This window comes from Anas platyrhynchos, chromosome 32 (genome assembly GCF_047663525.1).
Source record: "Anas platyrhynchos isolate ZD024472 breed Pekin duck chromosome 32, IASCAAS_PekinDuck_T2T, whole genome shotgun sequence".
Lineage (NCBI taxonomy): Eukaryota > Metazoa > Chordata > Aves > Anseriformes > Anatidae > Anas > Anas platyrhynchos.
The window spans coordinates 619,316-641,939 of record NC_092619.1 but is presented as its reverse complement, the minus strand read 5'-3'; the positions used below and the strand labels follow the sequence as shown (position 1 = coordinate 641,939).

Below are 22,624 nucleotides of genomic sequence, written 5' to 3'. Positions count from 1 at the left end.
CTGTGATGGGACTGAAGCCCACCTGGGGCAGTGCCCGGTGACTGCCCTGGGGGCCTCACCGTGCTCCCAGGAGAACGCTGCTGCTGTCATTTGCTCAGGTGAGTGCTGGGCAGTGCTGCAAAGTCCATTTGTCCCTGGTGTGTGACACGGCCACCCACAGCTGGGGACCCCACGGCAGCACCAGGCTGAATTTCTGCTCTCACCAGGCCCGGCTCACCACATGCCACTGCGGCTGGTGGGTGGAGGGAGCCGGTGCGACGGGCGCGTGGAGGTCTTCCAGCACGGGACGTGGGGCAGAGTCCTGGATGAGCAGTGGGACATGCAGGAGGCCAGCGTGGTGTGCCGGCAGCTGCAGTGCGGAGAGGCAGAGGCAGCCTACACCCCCGTGACGGCCGAGCGAGGGCTGGGCCCCGTGGGGCTGCGTGGGGTGCGGTGTGCAGGGCACGAGGCTGACCTGAGCCTCTGCAACACCTCCCTGCCTGAGAGCACACCGGCCGAAGGGATCATGGAGGACGTGGGGGTCGTGTGCCAGGGTGAGTGGTGCTGCACATCCCCCAGTAGACGGTTCGGAAGGGCAGCCAGCCCCTGACGGCCGGGGTTCTCCCCGCTGCAGGGAGCCGGCGGGTCCGGCTGTCGGAGGGGGCCAGGCGCTGTGCCGGGAGAGTGGAGATCTACTACCAGGGGCGCTGGGGCACAGTCTGCAACGACGCCTGGGACCTGGCTGATGCTGCTGTCGTTTGCCGCCAGCTGGGCTGTGGAGGGGCCCTGGAGGCAGCCGGCTCTGCTCGGTTTGGGGAGGGCTCTGGGCAGATCTGGCTGGATGGCGTCAACTGCTCTGGGGCCGAAGCTGCTCTCTGGGACTGCCCTGCCGAGGCCTGGGGGCAGCACGACTGCAGGCACAAGGAGGACGCGGGAGTCATCTGTTCAGGTCTGTGCTGGGAGTGGGGCTGGGAGGTGGGGCGCTGGAATCTGGGGTGAGGGTAGAGTCAGTTAAAGCCAAGGCCATCAGTGACTGACATCCAAGGACGTCCCTGGGGCCTTTCCTCCTTCCAGAGTTCATGGCCCTGAGGCTGGAGAACAGCGACGGCTGCTCCGGGCGCCTGCAGGTTTTCTACAACGGGACGTGGGGCAGCGTTTGCTCCAACTCCATGACCACCGAGACGGTGTCACTGGTGTGCAAGGAGCTGGGCTGCGGGAATGAAGGGGAACTGGAAACAGATTCTAACTATGCCAAGCTGTCTGGCACTGCATGGCTGGATCATGTGGAGTGTGGGAAGAGCAACAGCTCCTTCTGGCAGTGTCCCTCTGCTCCCTGGCATCCGCAGTCATGTGATGACGTCCGAGAAGAGACCCACATCATCTGCAATGGTAAATCTGAGCCATCAAGGCAACAGGTCCTGTTCCCCATTGGACATGGTGAAATGCAGAGAAGGAACCCAGACGGGTTTTGACTTTCCTGCTTTAGACCTTGTTGCTGCTGGTGGTACAAAGGTGACTTCAGCTCTTGGAGCCACCCATGTCCACCAGCAGCAGTCAACAGCCGGGCTGCCAGCACCTCCCTGGGGGATGCAGAGGCAACTCCAGGCAAGGTCTCAGAGGGGAGACCATGCAGGGCTTTCAGGAGTCCCCCTTCCAGGGACAGCCTCCTGCTGCTCTGTGAACTGGGGACCCTGTGGGGCTGAGCACTTGGGTCCCCCCTGCAGTGACGTTTGTGTCCCCTGAATGAACAAGGTTCTGCTGCTGCCCTGACCCAGGCAGCATGGGGACGTGTGAGCTGAGGTCAGCTCTGTGCTCTTCTGCACAACCCCCAGAACAACCCTTTTCAGCCCAACTTCTCTTTATTTTGGGACATGGACAGAAAGGTCGCAGGTGGCTGCATGCCCCAACTCGACCAGGTGCACAGGTAGGGAGCTGCCCCTGTACGTGCCCCCCTCACCTGGCAGGGCTGTCCCAGCTGTCCCAGTGCCACGGGAGGTCGCTGCCTCCCCAGACAGGGAGAAGATCCGTGCTGTGGGAGGCAAGGACAGCTGCTAGGGCAGAGTGGAGATCTGGCACCGCGGCACCTGGGGGACGCTGTGTGACAATGCCTGGGACATGCGGGACGCCGAGGTGGCGTGCAGGCAGCTGGGCTGTGGCCCCGTGGTCTATGCCCTGGGCCAGGCTGCTGCTGGAGAGGGGACGGGCCCCATGTGGCTGATGGAGTGCAGGGGGACGGAGCTGTCTCTGCAGGACTGCTGGGCCCAGCCAGGGGACAGCGGTGCCTGCCAGCATAAGGCAGATGGGGCTGTGCATTGCTCAGGTGAGCAGTGGGGCTGGGAGACATGGCTGTGGGCTTGGCAAGGAGCTGGCTTGGGCATCTGCCATGCTGGATTCTGGCATGGCCCCAGTGCTGGCCTGAGCAAGGGTGTCCCTGCAGAGTGGGAGGTTGGTGGTGGGTGGGGAGCAGCCTCTGTGGGGCTGGATGTGCCAGCACATCCCCTGGGCTGCCTGCACTGTCCTGTGAGCAGCCCAGAGCAGTGATGCTGGGCCCTGTCCCTGCCACCCTGCCCAGCCCCAAAGGAGGGACAATTCAGGTGGCACATGTTGGGGCCATCTTCCAGGGAGGCTGCCTGGTGCCACAGCCCCAGCCTCTCAGCCCAACTCTCCTTCTCCTCCCCTGCAGCTGCACCCAGGACAGCAACATCCCCCCCCACACAAGCAGGTAAGCTGTCCTTCCCCAGGGCTGGGTCTGTCCAGTCCACGTTGTGACCTACAGCCAAGGGTAGGGGCTCCTTGCTGGGCTGTGAGATTCCTAGAAAGTTGAAGCAGCTGGGAGAAATCACCAGGGTGGGAGCTGCCCCATCACCCAGCCCTGTCCCCCCAGCCCCTGCTGCCTTGTGTGGTCAGCAGTGACTTGTCCCACCCCCAACCTCTCCCTTGTCTGATGCTGCCCCTGCCATGTTCCTGCCCATGCAGATCCCCCACGGCGCCGTTTGACCACCAGCAGCGATAGACTTTCGGTTCCTGTTGTCATCTGCATCATCCTGGGGGCCCTCGTGTGGCTGCTCCTGGCCCTCCTGGCTGGGAAGATGCAAAGTGCCAGGGCTCGGCGCAGAGGTGGGTTCTTCCCCAGTGGTCCTGGGGGGGAGATGCCTCCTGGCAGGGCTCAGGGTGCTGGGGGTGTTGGTGTCCTGGGGCACAGAAACAGAGCCGTGTGCTGCCCCATGTGCTGCCCCACTGACTGACAGACCATGGGGCACCAACATCAAGAGGTGGAGAGAGCCCAGAGCCTGAGGCATCAGTTCTGGGGTGAGAAGAGAAATGTGAGAGCTGGGCTGGGTGAGTCAGGGAGGATGCACTGCTGGCAGTGCTCTGGGCAACACTGGCAGGAGGAGCATGGGGCAGCAGGATCCATCACCATGGTGTCAGCCACCTCCCAACAGGGCACGGGCTGTGCTATTGCTGTGATGGGGCAGAGATGGAGCAGCTCCATGGGGAGGAGAAATGAGGGAACTGGTGCAGGGTCTGCACTGGGACATGACCCAGGGACCAAAGGAGCACAAGGGCTGTCTCCAAATGCGAGGCTGACTCTGCCCCAGACCATCTCCATGGAGATGCTGCCCTCCCTGGGGATGTGGCCTCCGTGCCAAGACAAAACAGTGGGGCTGTGCTGTGGGGACAGCCCTGTGCTGGCCCCAATAATGGGGCTGGGGGAGCCCAGTGGGGTCCTGTCCCTCTCTGCCCATTCCCAGACCAGCCCTGCCTCTGTCCCCAGGCTCCGGGAGAGGTGGGGAGCCCTTCCCTGAGGCCGTGTACGAGGAGATCACTTACAGCCTGGCGTGGGAGAAGCGGCCGAGGTTCAGTCTCTCAGGTGGGTTTATGTTCCTGAAGGGGCACATTCTTCCTGCCCCAGACCAGGGCTGTGTCCTGCAGCTCCTACCCATGGTCCCCAAAATCGCTGGTCTGTGGGGATTTTGGGAGAGCATCCAGGTGCTGAGCCCCAAAGAGGAGCTCCCTCCACACCAGCTCTGCCCATCCCAGAGGGGATAGCACCTCTCTGCTTGTCCCTGAACCAAGGACTAAGTGAAGGGCTTTCCCAGGGCAGCTGTTGGAGTCCCTCTGAGAACTGTCTGTTTCCAAGGAACTGGTCTCCTCCCCATGCACCCCCAGCTCTGTGGGTGCCCATCCCCAGCAGTGCTGACCACCAGTCAGGGCAGCAGGGCTCATTCCACAGCACCCACTGCAGCTCTCTGCAGGCTCTTTTTCAGAGGGGTCCCTGACCCAGCTGCAGCCCTACCCCAGGCACATGAGCAGGAGGAGGATCTGGGGCCAAACCCAGGGATAAGAGGTCGGGGAGGGGGGAGAAGAAAGGTCTCCATTTCTCCTCCCTGCAGACAGACCAGACGGACAGCAGTGGCCACTGAGTGTTATCATCAGAGCTGGAAGCATGAAGGCTCTGCTGTGACCCTGACACCAGCAGCATGTCAGCCCTGTGTCCCCACACACCCTCCCATCCTCTGCTCTGCAGAACATCTCTTCTCATTGCCACCACCTTCCCTCTCCTTTCAGATGTCCCTGTCCTGCCCGGAGGTAACCCAGCAGATGGCTATGATGATGCTGGGGAGGTTTCTGACCCTGGGGATGATCCTGTCCCTGGGCAGAGGGACTGGGAAGTGCCCAGGACACCACAGGAAGGAGATGGGTGCAGGGATGCAGCCACAGGTGAGAGGGCAATGCAGCACTGCCACTTCCTAGGTGCCAACCCCAGGCCTAGGAGAATCCATTCCATATTGAAAGCCTGACCTTCTCCACATGGAGAACCTGCCCTGGGATATTTTGTGGGGGCTGGGAGAATGGGCTGAATGTCTCAGGCTGGTGAGGATGAAGAAGGTGATAAACAGCCCAAAGGGGCACCCCACAGGCCCAACCACAGCAGCCTGCCTTGATGCTTACAGGGGGAAGCCTGCACTCCCGGAGAAGTGCTGGGGTCCGTGGAGCTGAAGGAGACACCTCGTCACCTTTCCTGGGGAGCACGGGCTATGACGATGTTGAAGAGGTGTCTCTGGCATGTCCCCGTGAGGACACCCAGGATGTGACACCAGAGCCCCGTGCACAAGAATTCCAGAGCCCCAGGCCAGCAGAGCCCAGCCCTGCTGAGCAGCTGGGTGCAGCCGGGAGGGAGGAGAGCTCAGTGCCACTGGGAGAGCCGTGAGTGCCAGGGAACAGTCTACCTTTTCCAGCAGTCAGCAGACACACATGGGTATTTCCCCTCTTGATATTCCCTTGTTTTTATGCTGTGTGTTGGTATTTCCTCATATTAAAACCCTCTGGGGGCTCTGTCCCAGATCCTGTTCTTCGCTGACCATGTATGCAGACGTCTTCCTGAGGCTGATCAAGGGGAGCAGAACTGAGAAACACAGCGGTTGGGGAGGGTCTCATCTTAGAGCCAGGAGGATCAGTGTCTGGCTGTGGGGTTGACAGAGCCCCTGGTCCCTGGACACTATTCCTACTGACAGAGACATTTCCGTCCTGTGAGCCACAGGCAGTTTCCAGGCAAAGTGGATCTCTGGGAAGCCCCATGAGGCACTCACTGGCAATGCCCACCTTCTGCTGCCTTGGGCCCCCATGGAGCCCAAGGATGCCTGCCCAGCACCCACGGGCAGGGATACCTCTCTTGCAGGAGCTGAATAGGTAGAAAGGTGGGACCCTTGGGCAGGGCTTGGAACCCAGACTGCCCTCCCAGCTCCTGCTGGTGGGTCCCCACAGCCTTCCAGCTCTTTACCAGTAGGCTTCTCTGCTGCAGGCTGGGAGGTGCTTTTGTTAGTGGCATGATGGGCTGGAACATCTATTGGAGCATCTATTTAATCCCTTTGGGTCAGCTGTCCTGGCTGTGTGCCATGGCATTGTCCTGCATACCCTCAACCTACATGTTTTGGGGACAGTATGAGAGATAGAGAACCCATTGGTATGGTTCAGCAGTAAGTGAAACACTGGTCTGTTAACAACGCTGCTTTGGTCTCAAATGCAAAACTCAGCTCCATATGAGCTTCTCTAAGTAGAACCATAGAGATTGAAAGAGTTTCAAGGGGGAAATGAATCCTAGCACAGGAGCTAGCAGGACTCATCGAGAGAGCATTAACTATGACAGAGGAAGGGGATAAAACAGGGATCACCAGAGAAGTGCCTGGGGGAACAATGCTGAAGCTGAGGGGGAGGCAGATATCTCATCTGAAGTGCATCTACACCAATGAATGCAGCATGGCCAACAAACAGGAGCAGCTGGAAGCGATTGTACAACAGGCTAACTCTGACCTAGTTGCTGTAAGGAAGCATGGTGGGATCACTCCCACTACTGGAGTGCTGTGATGGATGGCTACAAGCTCTTCAGAAGGGATTGATAAGGAGGGAAGGGTGGTGGTGTGGCAGCTCTTTATATTAAAGAGTGTTTTGATGTTGAAGAACTTGGGGTTGGGAATGGTAGAGTGTCTATGGATAGGAATCAGGGGAAAGGCCTGTAGGGGTGACATCTTGGTGGGGGTCTGTTATATGATCGTATGACCAGACTGGTAGATGAGGTTTAGGAGTTCTTTTTGCTTTCCATGTTTAGAGATAGGACAGAGTCTTAGAGGGAGGTTTTCGTGTTCTGCTTTGGGAAGCCAGTCAGAGTTTAGTGTAAGGGCTAGATTTTTGGTTAGGTTTTTGTTTGTTTATTTGCTTTTATGGTGTTTTACTGGGTGAGGGCTGGTGTTAAGGCTGGCAATCTAATGCTAATGATTAAAAGCTAGGCTTTATTGAGAGTTAAGACTAATGCTAAAAGGTAACATGTCTGGGGTTTGACTTCAAGGCAGGATTTGAGGATGGGGATTAGAGCAATGAATTCCTACCAGGGTGCGGGATTTAGAGTAGCTGTAGGTGTTAAGGTTACTGGTTAGAAATATTACCAGGACATAACGTGAATATTTGTCAAGTGAGTGTTGCAGAAGCATCAGCCTTACCTGAACCCCTATCACTGCCTCCTAATCCTTCCTTTCTCTTAGCCAAACCCCTCTTCTTTCCCCTAAATCTCCCACCTTTATTCTCCCAGCTTTCCCCTGGCCTCATCAAATGTGTCACCTTGTTGGGGGCAGCTTTCTGATTACCTTTATGACCTCAGAGGCTCTGCCTCCCTGCTGTTGGCCAGCCAGGTGCTGGGACACAAGTGACCTCACAGTCAGGATCCACAGGGCTGCAAGGAGCTGTTGTCTTCAGGAGGCCTCTTCTTAGCTCTCCCAGGAGCACGGGTTGCAGGGAGTGCCCTGCACAATCCTTTGGGTACTCTGCCTGCCAACCAGCTCATGCTTCAGAAGAACTCCCACATGTCCAGAGTAATTTTTCCTCATGTAGCCTTTATCAACTCCAGGGCATCCTGAAGAAAATGGATGCCTCTCTGTAGAAAAGTGATCCAAGAACTGCTTTGTCAATTTCTTCTGCACAGCTAAAATGACACGTTTACACCAGCCATCAGCCTGAAGGTGGCACATCAGGTCTTCAGGCAGAAGTGCCCCGACACCCACCTGCACACCCATGGGCCTCCTGCTGCCTCCTGATGTCCTGAGGTACAGCTGACCTCAGCAGAGCATCCCCACCCATCTCTTCATTGATTCCTGTGACCTGACCAGACCTATGTCACCTCCCCTGCCTCCTCCAAGACCAAGTGATTGCTGCAGAACCTCTCAAGCCCTGACCAGCCTCATGGGGCCAAATCCCTTCATTCACATCATAAGAGTGCAGGAATGAGGGATTTGAGGTTTGGTTGTTCAGTTTAGAGTTTAGGGGTTGTATTTTACCTTCCAAGTTTAGGAACTGGGCAAGGTCTTAAAGGGAGGCTTGTGAGTTCTGCTTTGGGTAGACAGTCAGTGTTTAGGGTATAAGCTAGATTTTTGGTTAGGGTTTTATTATGTACCTTGTTACGGGATGATATCTGGCAATATAATTCAAGGAATTAAGAACTAGGGATTAGCAAGAGCAATATGTTAAGACTAAAGGTAAAAAGTAATTTGTTTGGGGTTTGACTTCAAGGTAGGAAATGAGGTTGGGGTTTAGAGCAATGGATTCCTTTCAGGGTGAGGGAGAGCATTCAGTACTAGGTTAGCACTAGGTTTTCAGGTTGCTGGTTAGAAATTTTGCCAAGGCCTAACACGAATGCTTTCCCAGTGAGTGTTGCAGAAGTATCAGCCTTACCTGAACCCCTATCACCTCTTTGAAATCTTTCTCTTAGCCAAGTCCCTCTTCTCTCACCAAGGTCTTGCACCTTTACTCTCCCGGATTTCCCTTGGCCTTCCATATGTGTCACCCTGTTGGGGACAGCTTTCTGAATGTCTTTGTGACCTCAGAGGCTCTGCCTCCTTGTTGTTGGCCAGCCAGGGGCTGGGACACAAGTGACCTCACAGCCAGCATCCACAGGGCTACAAGGAGCTGTTGTGCTCAGGAGGCCTCTCCCCAGGTCCCCCAGGAGCAGTGGGTGCAGGGGATGCCCTGCACAATCCCTCAGGTACTCTGCCTGCCAACCAGTTCCTGCTTCAGAAGACCTCGCACAAATCCAGACTCACATTTCCCCATGTAGCCTTTGCAAGTCCAGAGCATCCTGAAGGAAATGGCCACCTCTCTGTAGGAAAGTGATTCAAGAACTGACTATATATTTTAGAAAAATGTTGAGAACTCTTCCGAGGAGTTGGTGTGAAAGTCATGATGACTAGCATTGGTCATATCCATATGCAGTGAACAAAGGCCCAGCCCAGACTGCTCCTCTCCCAGGAGGCCAGCCCAGCCCACTCCCTCCCCAACTCTCCACACCTGCCTCTCCTCTCCCCAACCCAGCCCAGCAGCGAAGTCCAGGCAGGGCTGGCCCCAAAGCTGCAAATGAAGCAGGGGAGGTCACAGGCAGTGTCTCTGCTGCTGCAATCTGCAGGAGAAAAACCCTACCGATCCACCTTCCCAGACAGCCTGCAGCCCCCCAGGCCAGTGCCACTTCCCAGCACAGTACAGCACCACACTGCTGGCCCTGGGGTTCCTCAGGCAGCACCGCTGCAAACACAAAGCACCCTGCTCTTCTCCCAGGACACCCCATGTCCCACGACACCCCATGTCCCACACAGACTTGCCCCAGCCCAGCACCTCTGGGCTGGCCTGAGCAGCCATTCCTGCAGCCCCTGCCCATACTGCCCATGGCCCCTGAGCTGGCAGTGCTGTTCAGCAGAGTGAGGGGGATGTGGTGAGTTGGGCCGTTGGGGCACTCTGCAGGGCTGTGTTGTTCAGGCTGGGAAGGCAGAGCCAGGTGGTGGGGGGCACTGCCACTGACTGCCTCCCACGCAAGTGGTTTTTGGCCATGGAGGGTGCACACAGATAGCCCTCCTTCTTCAGAGTCAGAGATTCATTGAATAGCCTGAGCTGGAAGGAACCCACAAGCATTATCAAGTCCAACTCATTTCCAATGTCAGGAGAAGTTTTGGGGTGATTCACTCGATCCAGACTATGAAATTTCACTGGTTGAATAACTAATAATTTTCCCAACCCCTTTCCCATTGCCTCATGTTGCAGAGCTCTCCTTTGTCTGTGGAACACAAATAATGATCATATTTCTCTCTGGACTACCTTATCATCAGTAAAGCAAAGTAAAAGTAAAAATAAAAGGAAAACAAGATGAAAACTGTATCTCAGTCTGTAATGAGTTGCATTATCAGTGATATGCAGAGGACAGTAACTATATTGCTTCTGAAAAACACCCAGACATCACTTTCCACACGGCATCCTTCAGCACCTGATTCCTCATGCTGTAGATGAGGGGGTTCACTGATGGAGTCAACACTGAGTACAGAACTGACAGTAAAATATTCAGGGATGATGAGGACATGGATGGGGGTCTCAAGTAGGCAAATGCGCCAGTGCTGATGTACAGGGAGACTATGGCAAGGTGAGGCAGGCAAGTGGAAAAGGCTTTATGCTGTCCAGGCTCAGAAGATATCCTCAGCACAGCCCTGAAGATCTGCACATAGGAGTAAAGAATGAAAGGAAAACACACTAAAAGTGAACATGCAGTGAAAACAATAAGCCCAGCTTCTCTGAGGTACACATCTGAGCAGGAGAGCTTGAGGATCTGGGGAATTTCACAGAAGAACTGGTCCACAGCATTGCCTTGGCAGAATGGTAGCAAAAAAGTATTGGCAGTGTGCAGCACAGCATGGAGAAAGCCACTGCCCCAGGCAGCTGCTGCCATGTTGACACAAGTTTTGCCATTTATGATGGTCCTGCAGTGCAGGGGTTTGCAGATGGCAATGTAGCGGACATGAGCCATGATGGTGAGAAGATAAAACTCTGCTGGAATAAAGACAGCAAACATAAAGACCTGGGCAGCACATCCCGGTAAGGAGATGGTATTGGTGTCCCAGAGGGAGTTGGCCATGGCTTTGGGGACAGTGATGGAGATGGATCCCATGTCAATGAGGGCAAGGTTGAGGAGGAAGAAGTACATGGGGGTGTGGAGGTGGTGGTCACAGGCTACGGCTGTGAGGATGAGGCCGTTGCCCAGGAGGGCAGCCAGGTAGATTCCCAGGAAGAGCCCAAAGTGCAGGAGCTGCAGCTGGCGTGTGTCTGCGAATGGCAGGAGGAGGAACTCTGTGGGGAAGCTGCTGTTGGACATTTGTTGCATCTGGGCATGGTTGCCTGTCCATGGAGGAATAGAGAGTGACATGTTAGAGAGACTTTTCTAAGCAAAAACTGAACCTTATTTCACAGAAATCCTCCTCACCAAGACTGCACCCTCACTACATCTTCATCTGAAGAAGACTTGCTCCTGCCTAGAGCTCTACATCTCTCGACCTAAGGGTGCCGCAGAGACCATGCAGATCCTCTTTAGACTCAGCAAGAATTAATACTGCCGAACAGTATATGGTAAAGAGCACCAGGAATGGATCTCAGGCATCTGCTGGCCAGAGGCATCTCCCTCTTTACAAGTGCTGAGAAGGAGTTCCAACAACCCCACAAAAAACAAGGAAGGTTGTGTTGGTGCTCTCTGTATGCTAAAGAGTGTGGAGTGAAATTGTGAGGTTCCTCAGACCTAGAGGTCCCTTTCAGTATAATGCTCTATTAGTTTCAATCCCTTGTATAATCCTGACAACAGCATTATCATCCCCCTGACTGCCCTCCAAAGCAGGAAGTTGAAAGCAGAGACCTCAGAGAGTGCCTTTCCTTCAGGTATGGCAGGTGTTGTTCTTCCCTTTCAAGAATCTCCCCTGAAGATGTCCTGTGGGTGCTGTGGAGCTCTGAGCAGGCTGCCCCAGGAAGCAGCCTCTTAGCACCTGCACGAACCACCTGCCCTGTTCTGCCTTGCTAGGGGGGTTTCCTTCCACCAAAATCTGCTCCCCACAGTGCCTCAGGCAGCTCCCCGGGCAGGCTGAGTGCTGAGCCTGGCAGGCGGCAGAAGCCCTGCCCTGACACACAGCCCCTGGGGCACAGCAGGGACCCTGCTCTGCACAACAGTCCTGGACACCCCTGCCTGCACCCCAGCTGCACAGCCTGCAGCCAGCCTTGAGGGAAGGAACCCTCATGTCCTGTCCCTCTGACAGCTTTGGAAGGTAATCCCTGCTCTAGAGCTTTTCACTCTTCTCTTATACAAAGAAACTGCAAGTGTTCTTGTGAAAAATCCCATAGGCTGTGGGATGTGCCAGCAAATCTGGAGATGGCACCAGGAACAACAGCTGTGCTGCCCTGCAGCCACAGACTTACCCTGTTCAGGGCTGTGAAGACTTCAACAGTGAGCTCTCAGCATCCCTCCTCCACACTGCCTTTAACATCTCCCTCCCTTCTCTCAGCTGCCCTTGTCCCCTGCATGCAATGCCCCCAGCCCTGCTGTGCTGTGCAGAGGAGCTGCTCCTGGGCAGAGCTGTCTCTCTGCAGTGCTGTCCGCTTGCCAGGAGCTCCCCTTGTGCCCAGGAGCCCAGCCCAGCTCAGCAGCAAAGGGAGCTCTTGACAAGTCCCTGGGCCTCCAGGGGAAATCAACTTTGAATCAGACTGATGCAATCCCTGATGTTTCCTCCCTTAGCTGAGGAGTGACACTTAGTGTCAGGAGTGTCATTTTTCCTATCATGAGAATTTTCATCAAAGAATCAGCTTGTCCTCTTTCACTTTTAGGCAGGACACCCAGCCTATGGCTGGCATGAATCACATTTTCCCAAGCTGAGGGAAGTGATCACAGGGAGCCAATTGATACATCTCATACTGAGTTTGATGTCCTAGGCCTGTAATGGAGCCCAGAACCTTCCATATCAGTCACAAATCCACACAATTTCCGATTTCTCTAAACTCTGTTCAGATATGTAAAAAATACTCTAGATTAAGCTTCCATGGTAATTACAGGAGATAGAGAAGAGTGGTGAGTAGTTCAAATCATAGAATCATAGAATATCTCAAGTTGGAAGAGACCCACAAGGATCACATCCAACTCCTGGCACCACACGGGTCTACCTAAAATTTTAGACCATGTGACTGGGTGCACAGACCAAACGCTTTTTAAACTCTGACAGGCTTGGTGCACTGACTACTTCCCTGGGGAACTAGTGAGGTGTCCAACCACTGTTCTGTACTTGTATGCTGCTCACCTGAGATCCTCACTAAAAGTCTTTTATTCTTCTTCTTCACACCCCTTGGGATGTGGGACCCCACAATTTCAGGATAGTGACTGCCAGGGCTGACACGGATCATCACATCCCTGACCAGCTCTTTCTGGCATGCAGGTATCAGATCCAGGTTTGTGTTTACTCTGTTGGTCCACCTGGCAGCTGGACCTAGAAGCTATTTCAATACGCTCTAGAAAGTACAGCCAGGCCCAAAGAGTTGTGGTAAATGGAGTCAAGTCCAGTTGGAGGCCAGTCACTAGTGGCATCCCCCAGGGCTCGGTGCTGGGGCCAGTCATCAATAATATCTTCATCAATGATCTGGATGAGGGCATTGAGTACACCCTCAGTACGTTTGCAGATGACACCAAGCTATGCACATATGTCGATCTGCTCGAGGGTAGGAAAGCTCTGCAGGAGGATCTGGGTAGGCTGCACCGATGGGCTGAGGTCAACTGCATGAAGTTCAACAAGGCCAAGTGCCGGGTCCTGCACCTGGGGCACAATAACCCCAAGCAGAGCTACAGGCTGGGAGATGAGTGGTTGGAGAGCTGCCAGGCAGAGAAGGACCTGGGAGTGATGGTGGACAGTCGGCTGAATATGAGCCAGCAGTGTGCTCAGGTGGCCAAAAAGGTCAACGGCATCCTGGCTTGTATCAGAAACACTGTGACCAGCAGGGCTAGGGAGGTGATCGTCCCCCTGTACTCGGCTCTGGTGAGGCCGCACTTCAAGTACTGTGTTCAGTTTTGGGCCCCTCGCTACAAGAAGGACATCGAGGTGCTTGAGCGGGTCCAAAGAAGGGCGACGAAGCTGGTGAGGGGCCTGGAGAGCAAGTCCTATGAGAAGCGGCTGAAGGAGCTGGGCTTGTTCAGCCTGGAAAAAAGGAGGCTCAGGGGTGACCTTATTGCTCTGTATAAGTACATTAAAGGAGGCTGTAGCGAGGTGGGGGTTGGCCTGTTCTCCCATGTGCCTGGTGACAGGACGAGGGGGAATGGGCTAAAGTTGCGCCAGGGGAGTTTTAGGTTAGATGTTAGGAAGAATTTCTTTACTGAAAGGGTTGTGAGGCACTGGAACGGGCTGCCCAGGGAGGTGGTGGAGTCACCATCCCTGGAAGTCTTCAAAAGCCGTTTAGATGTCGAGCTTAGGGAAATGGTTTAGTGGGGACTGTTAGTGTTAGGTTAGAGGTTGGACTCGATGATCTTGAGGTCTCTTCCAACCTAGAAATTCTGTGATTCTGTGATTCTGTGATTCTGTACCTGTACTGTTTCCACAGAGCTCTGTTCCCCTTCTGGAAAATGGCAGGAATGATAAAAAGCCCTCAGCGAGACCCACACTCATACATCCAGAGACTTCTTTGGGGTGCTTAACAATGACTATGTCCACTTGGTTGCCCTGGCTGCAGGTTCTTTTTCTCCCACCATGCTATCCCTTCTCTGCCCCCTTCTCTGATTGGCACCCACAAGGGCTCACGGAACTTTTCACAATGTCACATAAAGGAGCTCCATATATCCAAGCAGGAAATCTAACTCTGGATCATTCCAGCCTGTTTGTCCTGAAGTCTGTATCCACCCACTGAAGGATCCCATAGCTGCATGTCCTGTCCCACCATGCCTTGGCAGTGACTCCATGGATGTCAGAAATCACAGGCTGCAGCTTGTTCTGATCTGTGCTCCTGGCTGAGGGTGTCGGTACATCTTTGGGATGTCATATCTCAGCTGTTGGACGATGCCAAACTCTGCCTGCTGTCTGCAATGACAACGAGAAACAGAGCTGGGATGAGCAGCTCTAGCAAGAAATGGGTTTGCTTTTGGCCTATCTCTGCATCCCCTGTGGGCCATTGGTGGAGGTTATGCAGCTCTCCAAGAATCTCAAGGTACTGATGAGAGGCACACTCTGAAAATGGCTGGTCTGTTCCTTGACAGATACATAAAGGGATAAGTAAAGGATGGAGGAGAGAGAAAGGAGTTTGAGAGCACAGGCACATGAGTGGAGTGTCCTACGTCTACTAAATTAACAGGTTCCAACAATTCCCTTGTAGGTAGAGGGGCCTTACTGAGACATCCTGATAGATTGGAATGGTGGTCAGCCACCTACCATTTAAAATTTAACAAGAACTAATGCCAGATGCTGCACATCAGACAGTGTATTCCTGGACATACATATAGATTGGGGGATGAGTGGATGGAACATAACCCTGCAGAAAGAGATCTGGGGGCTGTGGTTCATGGTAAGCTCAGGATGAGTTAACAATGTTCCCTGCAGTGACCATGGTCGAGTTGATCCTGCAGGAGGGCAGCATAGCTGACAAATAGCAAGCTCACAACTCTGGTCTTTGGGAGAGCAGTCTTTGGCCTCTTCAATATCTGCTCGGAAGAACACTGTGGGATAAGATCCTGGAGAAAAGAGCAGTCCAACAAAGATTGTTAATATTCCAGGATAACCTCCTACAACATCAATAACAGTACATCCCAGGAAAGATGAAATCAGGCAAAAATGGCAAGAGGCCTGCATGGATGAACCAGGAGATCCAGGCCAAACTCCAACCCAGAAGAGAAGCATAGCAACACTGGAACAGATAACATGAGAGGAATACAGAGGCCTTGTGTGGGCATGTAGGGATCAATATCGGAAAGCTAAAACCTGACTCTAATGGAATTGTCCACGGATGTCTACGGCAGTAAGAAGGGCTTCTGGAAGTACATAGGTGACAAAAGAAAGGTTCTGGAATATGTGTATCCACTGCTGAATGAGGCCCAGGATCTGTTGACACAGGACAGGGAAAAGACAAGAGGTGCTGAGTTCCTTCTTCACCTCAATCAGTACAGGCAAGGCTGCCCTTTGAGAATCCCAGGTCACAAAGAAAGGGGAAAGTCTGGGGCAAGGAAGATGTACACTTGGTGGGAGTGGGTCAGGTAAGGGTATAATAGACCAAATGGGATACACAAGTCTATGGGAACTGATGGGATTCACCCATGAGAGCAGAGGGAGCTGGCTGATGTCCTTGCAAGGTCACTCTCTTGGTCATCTGGGATCAGTCCTGCTGACCAGGAGAAGCACCCCAAGACTGGAGGAAGGCATATGTACTTCCTAGCTGCAAGAAGGGCAAGGATGAGAGCCCAGGGAAGTACAGGGTGTTCAGGCTCCACTCCATCCCTGTGAAGACGATGGAGCAGTTCATCCTGGAACCCATTTCTAGGCTCAGGAAAGACAAGAAAATCATCTGGAGCAGCTGGGACATCTTCATATAGGGGAGGCCACGCTTGACCAATTTGGACATGAAATGTCCATGCTGAAATGACTGACCTGGCAGAAGAAGGCCGAGCAGTGGTTATAGATCTCCTCTGACTTCAGTAAGGTTTTGTCGTGGACTAACCTGGAAGTAGCTAAGCACCACACAGCAGCTAGTTTGGTCCCCCCACCCAGTGGGTCTAAAAGTGAGAAAGCTTATGGGCTGAGATTAAGAGAGTTTAATAAGTAAAGCAAGAGCTCTGAACACATGCAAAGTAAAATGAAAAGAAAATAATGAAATGAAATGAAATAATAAAATAAAATAAAACAAAATAAAATAAAATAAAATAAAATAAAACAAAATAAAACAAAATAAAATAAAATAAAACAAAATAAAATAAAATAAAATAAAATAAAATAAAATAAAATAAAATAAAATAAAATAAAATAAAATAAAATAAAATAAAATAAAATAAAATAAAATAAAAAAATAAAAAAATAAAATGTAATAAAAAGAACTTGTTATTCTCTACTCGTCATTGACAAGCAATGACAATTCTGGCTGCCCTTGGCTTGGACTGGCGCACGCTTCGTTGGGTTAGAAACTGGCTGGATAGCCGGGCCCAAAGAGTTGTGGTGAATGGAGCCAAGTCCAGTTGGAGGCCAGTCACTAGTGGCGTCCCCCAGGGCTCGGTGCTGGGGCCGGTCCTCTTTAACATCTTCATCAATGATCTGGATGATGGCATTGAGTGCACCCTCAGTAAGTTTGCAGATGACACCAAGCTAGGTGCGTGTGTCGATCTGCTCGAGGGTAGGAAGGCTCTGCAGGAGGATCTGGATAGGCTGCACCGATGGGCTGAGGTCAACTGTATGAAGTTCAACAAGGCCAAGTGCCGGGTCCTGCACCTGGGGCGCAATAACCCCAAGCAGAACTACAGGCTGGGAGAGGAATGGTTGGAGAGCTGCCAGGCAGAGAAGGACCTGGGAGTGATGGTGGACAGTCGGCTGAATATGAGCCAGCAGTGTGCTCAGGTGGCCAAGAAGGCCAACGGCATCCTGGCTTGTATCAGAAACAGTGTGACCAGCAGGGCTAGGGAGGTGATCGTCCCCCTGTACTCGGCTCTGGTGAGGCCGCACCTCGAGTACTGTGTTCAGTTTTGGGCCCCTCGCTACAAGAAGGACATCGAGGTGCTTGAGCGGGTCCAAAGAAGGGCGACGAAGCTGGTGAGGGGCCTGGAGAACAAGTCCTATGAGGAGCGGCTGAAGGAGCTGGGCTTGTTCAGCCTAGAGAAGAGGAGGCTCAGGGGTGACCTTATTGCTATGTATAAGTACATTAAAGGAGGCTGTAGAGAGGTGGGGGTTGGCCTGTTCTCCCATGTGCCTGGTGACAGGACGAGGGGGAATGGGCTAAAGTTACGCCAGGGGAGTTTTAGGTTAGATGTTAGGAAGAATTTCTTTACTGAAAGGGTTGTGAGGCACTGGAACAGGCTGCCCAGGGAGGTGGTGGAGTCACCATCCCTGGAAGTCTTCAAAAGACGTTTAGATGTAGAGCTTAGGGATATGGTTTAGTGGGGACTGTTAGTGTTAGGTCAGAGGTTGGACTCGATGATCTTGAGGTCTCTTCCAACCTAGAAATTCTGTGATTCTGTGATTCAACATTTCCAATGATGGGACATTCACAACTTCTCTGGGAAACCTTTTTAAGTTTCTCACCACTCTCATCCTATGATCTTTCTTCCTTATATCACATCTAAATCTACACTCTTTCAGTTCAAACACATAACCCTTTGTCCTGTGTACACAGACAATTATAAAAAGAATAATAATATTAAAATTAAAAAAAAAAGTCTTCCTTCCAAGTTCCCTTGATTTACTGGAAGGGAGCAATAACGTGTCTGGAGCCTTCTCTTCTGGTTGAACAACCGCAATACTCTCAGTCTTTCTTTGTAGAAGAGCTATTTCACCTCTTTGATCATTTTCATGGCCTTCCTCTTTAGCCACTCTAACAGGTCTAGCTGTTTGTTGCACTGGGGCCCCAGAACTACATGGTGCAATCAGGTCTCAGCAGAGCCGAGTCAAAGAAGGGAATCACCAATCACCAGCCTCAGCCTGCTGGGCTTTCTTCATGCAGTCTAGGATATGATTGGCTTTCTGGGCTGCAAGTGCACCCTGACACATCGTATCCAGTTCTTCAAACACCAATACTCTGATGTCTTCCTTGGCAGGGTTGCTCTCAATCCATTCATCACCCAACCTGTATTGACATATGGAATTTCCCTGAACCAGTTGCAGCACCTCGCACTGCTCCTTCTTCAACTTCAGGAGGTTGACAAGGGCACACATCTCAAGTCTGACCAGGTTATTCTGGATGACATCTCCTCACACTTAAAAAGGATGCCCCAGATGTTCTCAGACTTCCAGAATTAATCCACCAGAGCATGCAGATACCTGTAGATGTCTTTGACCCCGTTTGGTACCTCCAATGTCACCAGGGCTCTGCATCTGAACAGCTCCCTCCTGCCCCCCACCTCCATTCAGTGTTCTGGGAGCTATGAAAAGTAACTGACATGCAGTTACCTGGTTTGTGCCCACCTGAGCCAGGGCAAGTGGAATCCCAACTCCTGTGGGCTTGTGTGAGGCATGGGAGACAGCTGAGCCCCCTTCTAACCTCTAGACTGCAAACAAAAGAGGAGATGCCTTGGTTGACTCAGCTGAAGCCCTTCCCTCAGCAGGAGGGAGACCTCTCCCTGCCCTTGCATGATTGTCCTGCCTAAAACCAGGGCAGGGAAAGGTTTCTCTTGGACCTCATCCATTTTCTGAAAAGAGGAAGAATAGTTCTGGAAATGAGTTTCCTTCCCCAGTGGTGGGAAGGAACGTAAATGATTACTTTAGTGTGTTTCAAAGTAGATTCCCCTGGAGGTCCAGAGACACCTCAAGGGACACAAGAGTAGGGAGAGACAGCAAGGCCTTGGGCTGGAGCTGTGCTGCAGCTGAGCTGGACTGGGCTCCTCTGCACAGTGCAGCATGGCTGGGGACACTGCCTGCAGGGGACAAGGCGGCTGAGAAAAGGGAGGGAGATGCTAAAGGCATTGTGGAGGGGGATGCTGAGAGCTCACTGCAGGAGAAATCTTCAGAGCTCTAACATGGTAAGTGTCTGTTTGAAGGCAAGGCAGATGCAAGTATCCTAGAGGTCTCGTCTACAGCTGCCACTTCCATGGCTGATAACCATTGGGGATGTGTGGCTCTAAACTGGAGGAATATAATTTTCCCGGAGTATATATTAGCTTCTCCAGTGCAGAGGACAGGGATGTTTCCTGGGTCAAAGATTACCTGACAAATCTGTCTGAGAGACAGGAGACGAGTGTTCCTTCTTCTGGGGCCGTCTGAAGCTGTGAAGCTTCAGTGTACGCAGAGGTGCAAGCAGGGGTGCCCAGGCCTGTGGTGCAGAGCAGGGTCCCTGCTGTGCCCCAGGGGTTGTGTGCTGGGACAGGGCCTCTGCCGCCTGCCAGGCTCAGCACTCAGCCTTCCCAGGGAGCTGCCCAGGGCACTGTAGGGAGAAGCTGCGGGTGAAAGAAGCCTCCTGGAAGGACAGGGCAGGGAAGGATCCTGCGGGTGCCCAGAGCCTACTGCCTTGGTCAGGCAGCTCATAGCTCCCCAGCAACCCCAGGGCATCTCTGGGGTAGGATCTTACCCTACAGTACCTGAAGGGAAGACACTCTCTGGTGTATCTGCTTTCACTTTCCCAATATGAAGAACAGTCAGGGGAATGATAACGGTGTAGAACATTTTCTACACCATTATCTAAAGCTCCTAATGCTTCTAAATTATCTAAAGCTCCTAAAGCACTACTGTGGAAGAGATTATTTAGGTCCATGCACTTCATAAAACAGGAGGGTCCTTCTGCCGCCCAGAGGCTCCTGCACGGGTCAGGATGCTCACAGCTGCACATCACACCCTGGAGGTTTTAGAGGGGACTCTTCATTAGGAAGGTCAGAGCAAGGGATATTTCAAGGGAAGCATTCAGGCACGTCCCTGCCAGGCCTCCAGTGCGGGCACCTTCTCTGCAGCAACCCCCTGTTCTCCTCTGACACCCAGCACAGTCTCTGTCCTCAGGGGCTTTAGGGCATGAGCCACCTCCTCCTCAGCTGGACCTCCAGAAAAGGAGAGGAGCCTGTGTCCTGCAAGGTGATACACGATGAGGAGGCTAAGAGTACCTGTCCTGCAATGTCACTTTCATAGGAGACATGCAAGCTTGGTAAGGTGAAGGCTTCCCTGCATGCCCATCTGCCTTTCTCTGTGTCAACTGGTTGGAACATTGTGACATTCTTTCTTATTTATCCACCTGTGTGTGGGTCTCCTACTCTCTTGTCTGGGGTGCAGGTAGGTGCAAGCTTCTCTTCTGACATGGACTGCTGGGCCCTGCCCTGAGGGTGTCTTCTTGGGAACAAGGTGCCCAAGCTTCATTTTAAAATGTCAGGCACACTGTTATCCAGTTGGGAGGGTTGGAGAATTAGTTGACTCATTCCTCATTCAGCTCAGGGAGCAATGATTTCTGTGAGATAAGAAGTGGGTTTTACTTGGATAAGTCTTTCTAACTTGTTACACTCTTTTCATCCATTGACAGCCAACCATGCCCAGAGGCAGCAAATGTCCAACAGCAGCTTCCCCACAGAGTTCCTCCTCCTGCCATTCGCAGACACACGCCAGCTGCAGCTCCTGCACTTCGCGCTCTTCCTGGGCATCTACCTGGCTGCCCTCCTGGGCAACGGCCTCATCCTAACAGCCATAGCCTGCGACCACCACCTCCACACCCCCATGTACTTCTTCCTCCTCAACCTCGCCCTCATTGACATGGGCTCCATCTCTACCACTGTTCCCAAAGCCATGGCCAATTCCCTCTGGAACACCAGGGCCATTTCCTGTGCAGATTGTGGTACCCAGGTCTTTTTCTTTGTTGTCTTTGTCACAGCAGAGTTTTGCCTTCTCACTGTCATGGCCTATGACCGCTATGTTGCCATCTGCAAATCCCTGCACTATGGGACAATAATGACCAGCAGAGCTTGGGTCAACATGGCAGCAGCTGCCTGGGGCAGTGGTGCTCTCAATGCTTTGGTGCACACTGCCAATACCTTTTCCCTCCCACTCTGCCAAGGCAATGTCCTGGACCAGTTCTTCTGTGAACTTCCCCAGATTCTCAAGCTTTCCTGCTCAGAAACCTACCTCAGACAGGTTGGGCTTCTTCTGGTTAGTGCTGTTTTATCATTTGGGTGTTTTGTTTTCCTTGTGATGTCCTATGTACAAATATTCAGGGCCGTGCTGAGGATTCCTTCTGAGCAGGGCAGGCACAAAGCCTTTTCCACGTGTCTCCCTCACCTGGCTGTGGTCTCCCTGTTTCTTAGTACTGTCATGTTTTCCTACTTGAAGCCCTCCTCCTTCTCTTCCTCATCCTTGAATCTTTTGCTGGCAGTTCTGTACTCGGTGGTGCCTCCAGCAGTGAACCCCCTCATCTACAGCATGAGGAACAAGGAGCTCAAAAATGCAATTAGGAAACTGATTTGGGGGATGTTTTTCAGTACTCATAAAGATCTTGCTGTTCTCATTCTATCTTTGTGAGATATGTTCATCTAATTTGTGTCCGTATGGAACAGTGCTAGGGCCGCATGGTATGATGAATGTGACCTTCTGTCTTACATACCCTTGTATAACCACAAGTCTAAGAAAAATAGAGTGGTTAATGTATATAATTCTTGTATCTTGCAAAGGAATGTTTTAGCATTTCATGTCAATAGAGAGCTTGAAAGGAAATGTATTTGTAGGCTTTTCCTTGAAGTCTCTGATATCTGGGGGGTTTCAGAATAACTGCTAACTATTATGACTATTGCATGGGACACTAAGCAAGTCTCTGATATCTGGCCCAGAGATTAAGGAGATGGGGAGAGCTGAAGAACAACTAGAAGACAAAGCTTGCAGGGGACATTTCACAAGTCTCTGACATACAGCCAAGTTGGACAAAGGAGAAGGACAAGAGGGAGGAAGACTATGAGCCTTCAGCATGAGAGACCCCCAGAGACCCCCAGAGGGACCACCGGAGACTGATACACATGCTCCAGTAGGAGGGTTTGGATTCCGGAAACTACTTATAATAACACTGTTTTTTTTTTTAGAAGTAGTAATGAATATGTATTATCCTAGGAGCATACAAATCATCTGCTTGATGTAACTGGTGTGCGTCTTGCTGGAGCAGAGACTCCCGGCGCACCCAGTGCTGTTTTCTTACCTCTATTCCTTTAATAAATTGTAAACTTTGATTATAGTCCTATTTTGAAGACTGAGCCATTTATTACAAATGGGGGTTTGTCCGGGATGGCTTTGGTTCCTGGATTTTGATTTGGTCTAGGAAAGGCGCCCCACTATTTGGTGGCTCCTGTTTGAGTTGGGTCAGGACTAATGCCATCTTGAACCTGAATAAAGGTAAGCAAAGATTTTGTTTTTTTTATGAGCTCCCTTGCCGGCTGCAGCACTGTATTTTGCCCGTAATTCTGTGGCCAGCAGGACTAGGGAAATGATTGTCCCCCTGTACTCAGCTCTGGTGAGGCTGCACCTCAAGTACTGTTACAGTTTTATGGCCCCTCACTACTGGAGGGACATCAAGGTGCTGGAGAGTTTCCAGAGAAGAGCAACAAAGCTGGTGAGGGGGCTGGAGAACAAGTCTTACGAGGAGCGGCTGAGGGAGCTGAGGTTGTTCAGCCTGGAGAAAAGGAGGCTCAGGG

General features: G+C 52.4%; 1 protein-coding gene across 1 annotated transcript; it reads left to right on the top strand.

The window, feature by feature from the left end:
- Positions 1 to 220: 220 nt before the first annotated feature.
- LOC140000428 (scavenger receptor cysteine-rich type 1 protein M130-like) lies at positions 221 to 1,451 on the top strand. Its single transcript, XM_072030311.1, has 3 exons — positions 221 to 533; positions 614 to 928; positions 1,054 to 1,451. The coding sequence occupies exons 1-3, from the start codon at positions 221 to 223 to the stop codon at positions 1,449 to 1,451; spliced, it is 1,026 nt and encodes a 341-aa protein (XP_071886412.1).
- The last annotated feature ends 21,173 nt before the right edge of the window (positions 1,452 to 22,624 follow it).